Here is a 12696-nt window from a genome sequence, read left to right as displayed (position 1 = left end):
TGAGAAAAGAATAATATATATTAAAAAGTCTATTCCGAACAAACAGTTCATTTGGCATTGCTTGTACGGCTCATAGAAACATGGAATATGTGGTTATCTGGAAAACATGGGCCAATTTAAATGTGTCAAGGACAACTTAATTTGCCACATGAATGAGCAGTAAGTCTGACTTGAAGTTCATACCTGTGAACAATAAGATGCAATGAATGGGAACAAATCTCATAGGCCTGAATTTTTGCATATAAGAATCTTAAAGAAACCTGGCCAAGACTCCAAATTCTGTTAGAGTTGCACAAAAAACATGACATTTCAGGGAAAACACAGACATGCAATAGGTCTGCAAAAAGTTGTATTTCAATCTTATTTAATATACTGAGCTGTCTTCATGGCTTATTAATGTGTGGAAGATCTGTTTCATGACTACCAAGAAAAGGCCCAAAAAGTCAGTTGCAAATTCAAAGAGAGCAGAACTAAACATATCAATATTTTAGATTTAATTCATGATACCAGAATATCAATATTTCCACAGTTTGTAGCATAAATGGTAATTATGTCAACACTTGGTAAATATACATTTTTAAATTTAATAATTATTTTTGTGTTTCAGTGAAAATACATGCGGTCAAGTCATATGAAGTTTCACATATAAAAAAACCATTTTTTTCTTACATTCAGTTTTTTAATATGTTGGAAATGTAAACATGTACATCTATGTAACCACATCTACATATGTTTCCTGCATCTTAAGGTGGGTGGGATGATAAATGTTTGTCTTGTCTTTTTGATCACTGTAAGAAAAGCTGATTTAAAGCAAAATATTGATGAAGAAACATCATGATTGCTTGCCAAGTATTATGAGCTCAAGGAATATTTATGCAAGAAGAAAGCCTCTTTAGCAAAGTTAATATCATTGAAAAACACAAAACTGTGCAAAAAGATTTTGCATGGTGGAAATTAGAATAAGACAGAGTGCATGGGAAAAAAGCAAATAACAGCATAAATTGCAGGCAAGCAACTCCCAAAGTATGAATAATTATTGTTTATTGCATGTCTAAATCTTCTTTATTCTTTTATTTTGCATTATAATTTATCATCAAATTATATGTTCTCTTCAAGATGATTATAATTTAGAGAAGGATTAGATCTGTTCTTACATTTTACCCAAATAATTGAATGCTTCTTTTCTGATCAAGCCCTGAAAATTTACTGTTGTTTTTTTAGCAACACAACAGTTTGTGCTTCATCTTACAGAGCTAAACAGCAACAAGTTTAAACAAAAAGAAAGCATTTATTATATCCTTTATGTTGCCTAGGATTTAAATCACACTTTTTCCAAGTAAAAGGTGGTTTGTGCACACAGCTGACTAAGGAGGTTGATTTGATACCACTGCTAAATAAACCTAATCGTATTACAGCAGCAACATGATAGGATAAATTAAAAATATTCATTTTACCTCCAGCTATGACACACACTACCAAAAAATCTCCCCCAACAACAGTGTTTGAGACAGGAATTGGAATACTTTTAGTATTTTTTCTAACCAGAATACTAAGGGATACTTTCCCTCAAGTGGGAAAGACTTCTCTACCTGGAAAGTATTAAGTAAGACCATGATCCACACCTTATTCAATTCAATAACTACCTTTCCAATAGGTAACTGAATTTTAGGAGAAAAATTTAATGTAGCAAATTTTTGCTGCTGTAAATGCTTGAACACACTACAGGATTTACACTTATCTGTATGTATCAAAAGTACATCAAATACCTTAGAAATTCCCAAGAGACATTCTACAAATATTTTTTCCAATTAACACGGAATACTCTTAATTTTTGTATGTCTCTTGTTTTGAAAAAGAGACCTATAACAGAAAACCAGAAGGCTGAAGCAAAGGTTCCTTATATATTCCACTTTCAGTAAAACATTGATACCACTTAATAAACCAAGTGTTGTTACATAAGAACTTATGTAATGATGATTGCTCAAGTAAACCAGTTTTGGCTTAATGAAAAATTAGTTATGACATGTGGTCTCTTCTGCACTTTGGACTTGGAGAAACTACCCATTATCAAGCATAGGACAATTTTTCACATGAATGTAGAGGAGAGCAGTACCATGTGGTTTTTCCCCCTCATGGATTCTCACTCACTTATCAAGTAACTTGCATGTTCTAACTTACTTGTAATTAGTGGTGATTTCAAAACATGCACAGTGAGATATGAACTTTTAATTCGAAAATTCAGTTCAGACCCCTATTTAAATGACTGCTGTTACAGAGCTATCAACTGGCACTTCCAGTCACTCTACTGCCTTGTCTCATTCCTGAAAGCTGTCTAATTCCTAAATATAGTGTGATACAGAAGTATAACTCATGGAAGCAATTCCACTTAAATTTATAGATATGTTATGTTTACAACTGCCTAACATTCCTCAAGTGAGAAATTCCTCAAGTGAGAGCTAGACAATTTATGGGTAGTTACTAGAGTCTAAAATATCATTCAGTACTTTGTCCTTGAGTATCTGAGACAATATAAATAGTGGTAAAAACCCAGTGACAGTAGACAGAGGTTGAAAGCAGACTGAGGTTGTTTTATTGTGGTTGGGTTTTCTGACTACATTTTGTTTTAATTTCCAGTGAAGATCATTTGTTCTATTTAAAGCTTACGGACACAGAACTTTTCATTTGTTTCTGTGCTCATTGTTAATGAGACTTTAGGGAGGCTTTTGCCTAAGTATAACCAAGAACTCTGCTTCCTCTGCTGCTGCACTGCTTTTGCTGAATCAAACAGAACAGTAACCTTCAAAATTGGCAAAAAAACCAAGAAAATAAACTCTCCTCCTTGAGTTCTCTACCCACTTTTGGGCTCCCCGGCAGATGAAAAATGCACTAAAGAAACTGGAGTGAGCCTGCCAGAATCAACTGAATTCAGGCTGCAGCATGTCATGCACAAGAAGCCAAGTGAACTGTTTCCTATCAACCCAGAGGAGAGAAAGCCTTACACGTACCTAATTACCACGTTATGCAATAGATCATTAGAGATGGACTCCAACCCCTCCCAGAGGTTTACACTGGTAGAACACAAAGCAGTGGTCACAAGTGGCAAGAGAAGAAACTCCAAGTGAGTATAAGGAAAATATTCTTCACAGTGAGAGTAGTTAAGCCTTGGAACAGGTTCCCAGATGGATTGTGGGATTCCCATCTTTGGATATTTTTGAATCTCTATTGGACGAGGGCCTGAGAAATGTGACCTAGAAGCCAGACTTGCTTTCCTCAGGAGATTGGCCGAGATGACCTACAGAGATCCCCTTCTTACTTAATTATTCTAATAGGTTGAAAAAGTTCAAAGTGAAAGTTTTGTACAAAGTTCATAATATGAAAAAATAAAACAATGAAAAACCCTTATTAAGGAAGACTAAATTCTGTGTTTTTAAGTAGGTAAGAGAAAATCCTGAGAACAAGAAAACACTTTGATCTTAAAAACTTACTTAATATTGTTTGTTTATTTTGGCTTCATATTCTCATTTTTATCTGAGTTCTGCCATCTTCACTTTAAAGGAGCAGTAACATAAAGGCATGTGGTCAAAACAAATATTCAATACTACAAAATATTTGATGAAAAAAGCAGAAGACACCAGTATCTCTGATATTTGGATACTGTTGGCCCTCTCTTTATCTCAGTTCTTACAGACCTGAATTTTTTTTAATCAGTGCCCCTCATTTTCCTTCCTTCTATCTCATGAAACCTAAATTAATTGACATTAAAAAATAAATTAACCAAATCCTGGGAAAACTGGCCCTCTCCACCCCTACTCCACCAACTCCTCCTTCCAAATTATCTTGAAGATAAAAAGAACTTAATTTCAAGGATCTGAAAAATAAGTTTTCAGGAGAATTTGTCTTCACAGAGACATAGCTTTCACATATTTCTAACACTTGGAGGTCAGACTAAAGTTTCTTTTAATTAAAATAAAGTATCTCAGTATGACTATTTTTTTCTTCCTATCTTTGCCAGATTTATGGAACAAATCCAAATTGGTAATGCCTCATATTTAAGAGACAAAACTGATTTCCAAATGTGCATGTAGCTGTTTTTGAGAAATTAGTGCAGGTAAGTTTCCTTTAAAAATTCAGTTTTCCTACAGAAAAAAAAGTAATGCATTTTCTTGTTTCAACCAAGATCTCTAAATGTATTTAGAATTTCACCATAAACTGTAACAGCTAAGTGACACAAAGATATTCGGAATCAAAGCTGTCAAACTGTAACTTAAATTAAGCAACCTTCTTGGACAATTCTAAATGGCACAATTTATGTCAAAACAAACAAGCAACTAATGGTCATTTGAGAAGAAACATCAATGACACTTCTCACTTTTTATTGCCTCATAATTGTACTCTGAGAAAGAATAGCAAGCATTACTAATTTCTCAATTTGAGGGAAAGTTTAGGCTATATTTCTTTCAGGATGACATCGGAAAAAACGTGTCCTTTTGCTCCATATATATTCCACAGGTCTCGGTGAGGCAGATCACTGCATTAAATATTGTATGACAAATATATCCAGGTATAAAATGAATAATTGTTAATAAAAATGTTTTTACTACATTTTCAGTAAGAATACACAGCAGAAAAAAAAAATCCATGAAACCAGTTGGTAGTAACCTGAAGTAGTTTATATATTACAGACGCTAATTCTTAGAATAAATATAGCACATGAGAAGAAACCAGAACCAGCAGAAATGTGAGCATCCGAGTTTTCAAAAGATCAGGTGATTGACATTAGGTTTATAAACAGCTGAGCTATTTCTAATTTCCATGAGACAAATAAAGAGAAAATATTTTCAAATGTTATTCTTCAAAAAAACCAAGAAATCTAATAGTGAAACATTGACTGAGTTTTCAGTTCAAATTAGAACTGAAAACTCAACTAATTCAAAACAGTTAACATTTTCTACTTAATTTCTGGTTGCATACATAATCATATTTAATATTTGAAATATTTTGAGAGTAGCCTTGTTTAGTTGTGAGGCTAAAGCAATGCTTAGTCATTAGCAAAATTTAAAGTACGCTGTTATTTATTTTCTCTGGTTTTGATGCGGTAACAGAATTTGTGCTGCTTCATAAACTGCACAAAAATATTATCAAGAGTATATATTTAAAATTAGAAGGAAAAGAAACAGCCTAAGAGATGAATCAAGGATAGAAAAAAACTAATAAATTTCAAGCAAGTCATAAGCTTATAATGGTTTGCAGAGGCTGGCACTTTTGACTGAAGAAGCAAATTAAACAAACTAATGTCTGGTGCCTCTGAAACCACAGGCAAGATGACAATGTAACTGGACTTACAAAAAGAGAAGTAGTCGCCCAACATCAAAGAAAACCTACTTAAAAAGGAAAAAAAAAAAAAAAGAAAAAGAAAAGAAAGTTGCATCCAGTTTCCATCCATCCAAGTACAAAACAGAAAGGCAATGCTCAGGATACTAAAATCTTTCTGGTTTTAGTTTAAACAGTGCCCAAGATTTTTTTTTTCCCTAAGCATTCAAGTCTCTAACTGAATTTCCTCAGGCCTGTAAGAATTCATGACAAAGAACCTCAAAACGTTACTGAGCTATTTCATTAATATTTTCCTGCTATTTCTTTTCACTGGCAATACACACACAAAAACTGTTCCCTTAGTAAAGTGACTCCAACAACAGAAATGTGTGCACTTGCAACAGCTTTTTCATGCAAGAGAATATTGACTGTGAAAGAAACAAATAATGAAGGACATTTTGCTGTGAAAAATTGTGGTCTTTAAGAGAAATAGGGCAATTCTTATTCTATGATGGAAAAGGAAATGGTATCACTAACCACAGAGTGAAACAAATTTCAGGCCCAGTTCAGAATTCCATTAGCCAAGGAATTCATTACTCTGAATATATTTTGACATTTATATTTTTGTCTACAAAGAGGTAAAAAGTTAAGGGAGTGGATAAAAAAACATTAACATACTTCAATTATTATCAATTCTATTACAAAAACACATAAAATTATCAGTAACAACACAAGCACAATTTAGAATACAAGCTTTACCTCATTATAATGCTCTCAGACAATACTGATTTCATTAATAATGGTTTGTAAGTCAATTTCAGCATTAAAGACAAAGACTCTACTATTTAGGGATAGTTGTCCACCTAAACAGCATTGATGTTAATAGCATTAAAGTACTTTCAAGTACTTAAAAAAATATCTAAACCCTGAAACTAAAGCCTACATAATGGAGAAAATTAATATATAAAACAAGTCTTTCATCAGCTAACACTGAAATAAAGGAGATTATTATTCCTGATTATTAGAGCACTGTATAGGTGAACTTTCCAACTTGAAAGCATTTCCATATTCTAGGAAACCACTCCAAAGGGAAAAAAGTAGCCAGTTTCCTACTAGTTAATTTTGATATGCTGAGCTTTTTTAAGTCCATAGTACATAACAATGAGATTTTTACACTTCTCTTTCCAAACACACTAAAATTTGATAAAGTTTTTTTTTTTTTTCTGCAGTCAACATTAAATCCAGAAATACTTAAAATTAAGTGTATGAGTTAATGTGAAGCTATATGTGATAATGTCAGATAAGCAAATAAATATCTTTTGGATGAGAAAATAAGCATTCTTTTTAGTGCTTATTCTTTTAAGTCTAAATTCATTCTTTTAAGTCTATTTAGTTTATTCTAATGGAATTTCAAATTCACTGTCAATTACCTGTTTTATGTGGGACTTTAGAGAAGAAAACAGGAGGGGTGGGGAGAAAGAAAATAAAATTATAAAGAGATGGATATATTTTTCTTCCTTGTAGCAACTTGAGAAAGGCTTAATATCCAACTTAAATTGTTTGTTTTCCTACAGTGCTAAACAGAGGCCTGTGCAATAGACTGAGGAATAACTTGAAGAATCATGGCTTAAACAAAGAGATAGGTCAGACAATGAATAAGAACAAAGTTGGCACTTGAAGTAATACTTCCCAACTCACTACGAGTCTGGATTTTGAGCAGTAAGTTTGATAAACAAGCAAACACTATGCAAAAATTCTGCTTCCTCCGGCATGGGATTTTCTCCAACACTAAAACCAGCACAAACTTCAACATAGACAGTAAACTGAGCAAAGAGAATGGCATAAAATCCATTTTCCACTGAAAAATCCACCCGTTTCAGAGTGGCATTCAATCCACACAATGAATGCAGAAGTCTTATTTGCCTCTACAAACTGTCAGATATGAGCATTGTTTGATTAAAAAATTGAGGAAGGGAAAAAACAGTGTCAAAAGCATTGCCTTACATGTCAAAACAAAAGCAATGACAAGACTTAGGAATATCTCCACAAACATTAATGAGAGTCCCCAGCTTAATGAAAATTATATGGGGGATAAAATTTTCATTAGGTTTACCTCTACATTAAACTATATAGAAAATTCTATTCCATGGCAATGGAGTCAGTTTGTATTACAAATAAAAAAAAATAATTGGGCATGGATTTCTATCGCTATACAACAGAGGCAACAGTAGCATTGCTATTTGAAGAGTCAAAAAAGGAACCTTAGTACACATAAAATTCTCAGGGGATTGTATATCTCCTGGATTCAGACATGTCAGTATTTAGTACATTAGAATATCAATCTAATTTTACAAAAGCAACACAAAGACTTGACAGCTCTTCTTCAAGTAATACAACAAAAGCAGAAATAGTTTTTCCCTGGTTACTTGCAGGATCAACAACATACCATTCTGCTACTGGTTTGGCAATGCTGTCAAAAATCACATCTTGTTTTGCCTCTTGATCAAAAATTTTCTGAAATCTGAAAATATTAAGCAAATAATGATTGCTTAGAATGTTAAAACAGTACTTGATTCATACATTTTTGTTTGTGTTTGTAATAGTCAATGTTTACATCATTAGGCTTACATAACTTAGTACAATGTTTTCCCTGTAGCCTTAACCACAGCTTGCTGTTGTGCTATTGTACATAAATAGGCTGTACACAGAGCTGCTTTGACAAGATCTGTACAATAAAATCCTCTGATAAAATGATGTGGCTTAGAAAAAAATAAACCGTATTTTAAATCTATCAAGAGAATTAGTGTTTGTAACTGGCACCACACTGAATCCTGGATAAATAGATTACACTATAACCAAATACAGCATCCCACCAGTACAGCCAGGCTCACATTTTTTCAAGCAATTTCCTTCATTCTGCTGCACAATTACTATAGGTCACAATAAGATATTTAATTATGTTTTGTCACTTTCTATATAAAATATCTGCAGTTATTTTACAGAATCAGAATTCTTGAGGTTGGAAGGGACCATTTGTTCCAATCCTCCTGCTGCCTCTGCATCATTTCTGTTCATGTGGATGGACTGTTCTTGAGCTCGAGAATGTGATCCTTGAAAATCAGCTAGTTTTCCTGGTCATCTCTCCAGGAATGTGTCTCAGAGAATTCTTTTAAGCAGATCCATGAACAAACCAAAGTCTGCATTTATGAAGTCCAGGATTGTGATCCTGCTTTTTGCCTTACTCCCTTCTCTCAGTATCCTGAATTTCATTATCTCATGGCCACTGCAGTCAAAGCTACCTCCAGGCTTAATATCCCTCGACAGCTTGTCCATGTTTGCAAATATCCTGATTGGCTTAACTGTATGTCAGGAAGTTGTCATCCATACATTCCAGCAGCCCCCATACTGCTGGTGCCCTGCTGTGTTGCCCTCCCCCGTCTGGAACTCTATTCTTGCACAGAACTTCCCAGGGTGTGTAGGAAGGCCTTAGGGACACTGGTTGTGTAGAAAAGCACCATGCTGACCCATGCAGTACCACAGACAAATGCAATACACAAAACATGAAAGCATTTATTCTATCCTGCTAATCAGTCAACTGACTCAAACAATTCTTCTCACATTGCCTTAAAGATAATAAGGCATAAGGTTTCTCAAAATGCATCTCAGAGTTTTTAATGAATTATAAAGTCAGACAGAAATAGCTGCATTCATCAAGTCGGGCTTGGGCATCTGCAAACTAATGTAGTGTTGCATATGAATCCATTTGGAGAGGGCAGCTCCTCTCTTTTCAAGCAGCTTACCTTAGCTGATGTAAAACTACATCAGTCTGAGCAGCAGTTGTTTATGTGGAGCTCTCTTGTTTAACAGCATAGAGAAACAAATTACTTGTTGTTTACCATAAGAAATGAAGCATAACTGAATTGGAAAAAGACAGTCCTGACCTCATCATAAGAGATGATATATCTAGCTTTATTCATCACAAAAATTTTACAGTGTTGCCTCGCTTTTATGTTGAATTAATAAAAATATTTGATATTGCTGTACTGATTTTAAGTTCCTAAAACATATTTATGCTCTCAAATCAAGGATCTATTTCTGTCAACAGTTTCTGGTTTTTGTTACTTTGCTTTGGCTATGTCTGAAACAGTTTCTAAATGGAATGTTTTACATGAAGACTTCTTTAGCCAATCTACAACGACTCATTAGATCACAAGATAACACAAGTCCTGATTCAGTCTTCATACACAAATTCAAAACAAAGTGCAAAAATAGAAGAACTGATAAATGAATCTTTGAGATGAGATTTAGAAATACATAATGACTTGCAATGGACAGACAATAGTACCACAATGTTATCAGACCCATTGTGGTGAAGAGCCTGTCCTGAAGCATTGCTCTTGTTACAGGAGTTATATAAAAATAAACCCATCTATACTATAGTTTAATTTTAAAGTTAGACTTTTCCTGATTTTATAGATCTGTATTACTACACATAGCATTATCAGTCACTAAAGGCAGAAGGTACAAAGATAAGGCTTCTACTCACTTGAACTTGTAGCTTTCTCGTTTATTATTGATGAACCCATCTGCTAAGTCACGTGGCACAGTAATCTCCAGACTGGGCAGAGGTTCCTCATTATCAACGGAATAACTCTAATAAAGGATGGATATTAATTCACAGAATAACATCATCAACAGAGCAGCATTACCCTTAGATACACCAGTCATCTAAGCTTAGCACCTGTAATTGTCTGGAGACAAGCTTGTTACAAATTGCACTGAATACGTAAGCAGATCTCCCTTAACCACTACACAACAAAACCAGCACATAACAGCATTATCCTGTCACCATGTAAACACCAAAATAACACTTGAAACAAAAGAGCAGCCTCTTTGACATAATTTGCTTACTAAACCACTTTGATAACTGTGATGTTATTAAAAAAAAAAAAAAAAAAAAAAAAGCAAAAAAGCACGGCCCCCCAGTGCAAACCTCTCCAAAAAATCTGAATCAATATATTGGGAAAGGCTAAAAGGCTACAACAAGACAAAGGGTGAGATGAGAAGACAATTAAGAGACCTAAATGCACGGCTCCTGAGGAACATTTTCATTATTTTTATTATCCCTTGGGAGGGCAACTGTACACTGGGAGCAACGCGTTCCCCTCCCTTGCTCAGAACACTGCTGAACTGCACAAACCCAGCGACGCGCGTCAAGCGCCTTCCTACGGAGCCTTTCTGTAATAGTGGCTGAGGAACTTCCTCAGCCACTCCCCCAACAGTTACAGCCTAAACTCCTCGACTTCGTGATTTTATGAACTTCCTAAGGCTTCGGACAGCAGGAGCTTCTCGCCGCACACACACCCGCGTACCAGCCGCGCCGCCCCCGCCAGGCGCCCGAGCCTTTTGAAGGGGATGTGGTCTGCCCGCTGCCCCCACCTGAGCGGGGAACGAGCGTCCCCGGGCACCCCTTGCCTCTCCCCGGCATCCCCAGCGCACCCCCGGGGCTCCGCTCCCAGCCTACCCCCGCCTGCTGCCGCCTGCCCAGCGGCTTCACCCGCGCGTACACCCGGATCGTTTCCTTCACCATCGCCGCCGCCGCCGGGCCCTGGCAACGGTCACCGGGCACGGCCGGCGGGCACGCGCCGCCCTGCCCTCACACGGCCCCCGGGAGCGCGGAGCGGCCCGCACACGGCCCCCGGCCCGCACACGGCCCCCGGGAGCGCGGAGCGGCCCGCACACGGCCCCCGGCCCTCACACGGCCCCCGGGAGCGCGGAGCGGCCCGCACACGGCCCCCGGGCTCCGCCTGCCGCAGGTGACCGCCTGCCCAGCCCGTCGTGCCGGCTCCCCGCGGCCGGAGTTTCGAGGCTGCGAGCGGAGGGAGCTCGCACGCACTGCCCGGCCCGGCCCGGCCCGGCCCGGCGATGCGGAGTGCTGCGGGCATCCCCCGCCTGATCTCTTGTGCCGCACCTGTTTGTCCGCCGGGATCTCGCGGCTCAGCCCACCTGTGTCAGGCTCAAGAGCAGGTCTTCTGTCGTTATGCAGTTGAAACACCATGGAGAGAAATGCCATGATTACAGGCACTGAGGACATCAAGTCCTTAGTTTTAATATGAAAATGGTTGTGAAAAAACCCAAAATTTTTAGTGGGAAAAGATGCTGTCTTGCTATGAGAACTAAACTCAGAGCAGTAAGAGCAGAACCCCATTATTCTGTGAAGTGGTTACTGAAGAGCCACACAAACATGATTGTATTTTTGGCCTTAGTTTTGGTGGGATATAGTGGTAGGGATCAGATTACAGTGATTGCAAGCACACTAATTTAAATTAAGTGGAAAATCAGGGACTTGATTGTGGAGGAGTAGAGAAATTTCTCTAACTCAGATATGGTAAAAGTATGATAAACTTGTATTCCAAATAGGAAAAACAGTGGGGAAAAGGCTTTCTCTCTCAGCTAAGCAAATAACTGACTCAGAAACTGTATGAGGCATAAGTAGTGAGCCTTCAGGGAATAAAATAGAAAAAGGCTGATCACCATCTAAAGTCAAGTGCAAAAAGTCAAAAGGGTAAAAATGAAAACAAATGGAAAATATTACTTGGTGATTAAATAAAGAGCAAAGGAAAAACAGGCAATGGGATAATGGAATAAGCAGTAATTATCTTCTCAGCATTGCTCCAAAATTATGAAAAAAAATTGTCTCGTCAGTAGGGATGAGGATGTTGAAGGTGATGTTCAAAGCAGAAGTGACTACAGGTAGAGAAACAATTGCTGCCAAGAAGGAAGCAAAACATACAGTGTTCAATGAATTTAGACTAAGAGATCAGGACTTGTGAGGGAAGCATAAATAATTTCAGTTCCAGACCTCTGAAAGAATTGTAATGTTTGATTGAAGTTTCGGGAACTGAAATGTTGGCTTGCATGTTTAGAATTGAAACAATGCAGGACAGTACACTATTTTGTGTTTCTAGACAGAAAACTGCACATTTAATAGTCAGCTGTGTTACTTAGCAGCTTAGCTGGATTGTGAATTAGTCAGGCATCAGACATTACAATATTGCAGTTAATTTTGTGTCTGGCCATGTTCAGTAGCTGGAGTATGGAGCTGGGTGAATGACCCTATTGCTTCTGGGGCCAAGCCTGCTCTGCAAATGGTTTAGGTGCCTTTTTTCAGCCTGAAGCCTGAGCTGTAAACTCTGTGCCAGTGGCCCACACTGTTTTATTATAGGATAGTCTGAATATGCTATGGCACAGAGAAGCCAAGGATCTACTTTAGATTCAGGCTGCTTCCAGAATAAAAGAAAGGCCTTTCAAGAAAGTCATGAAGGTGACAGCTAACTAAAAATGTACAGGTCTAGACATTATATCTTATGCTGGAGGCATAAAAAG

The 12696-nt window shown here is 37.2% G+C and overlaps 1 protein-coding gene across 14 annotated transcripts in view; it reads right to left on the bottom strand.

Annotated features, from left to right (window-relative positions):
• The window catches only part of KIF6 (kinesin family member 6), a 155693-nt gene extending 144164 nt beyond the window's left edge, over positions 1–11529 (bottom strand). For 6 of the 14 annotated variants that reach the window (XR_010359267.1, XR_010359268.1, XM_064414540.1 and 3 more), the window contains exons 1-3: positions 11282–11527; positions 9857–9963; positions 7757–7831 (exon numbers count right to left, since the gene is read on the bottom strand). Coding sequence is in view for 11 of the 14 variants with exons in the window: in XM_064414540.1 (XP_064270610.1) it covers positions 7757–7831; positions 9857–9963; positions 11282–11518 (419 nt within the window). In the remaining 3 variants the exon portion in view is untranslated. The other 8 variants (XM_064414538.1, XM_064414543.1, XM_064414544.1 and 5 more) reach the window with 7 other exon arrangements.
• Between the last annotated feature and the right edge of the window lie 1167 nt (positions 11530–12696).

This window comes from Passer domesticus, chromosome 3 (genome assembly GCF_036417665.1).
Source record: "Passer domesticus isolate bPasDom1 chromosome 3, bPasDom1.hap1, whole genome shotgun sequence".
Lineage (NCBI taxonomy): Eukaryota > Metazoa > Chordata > Aves > Passeriformes > Passeridae > Passer > Passer domesticus.
This window is presented reverse-complemented; position numbering and strand designations above follow the sequence as displayed.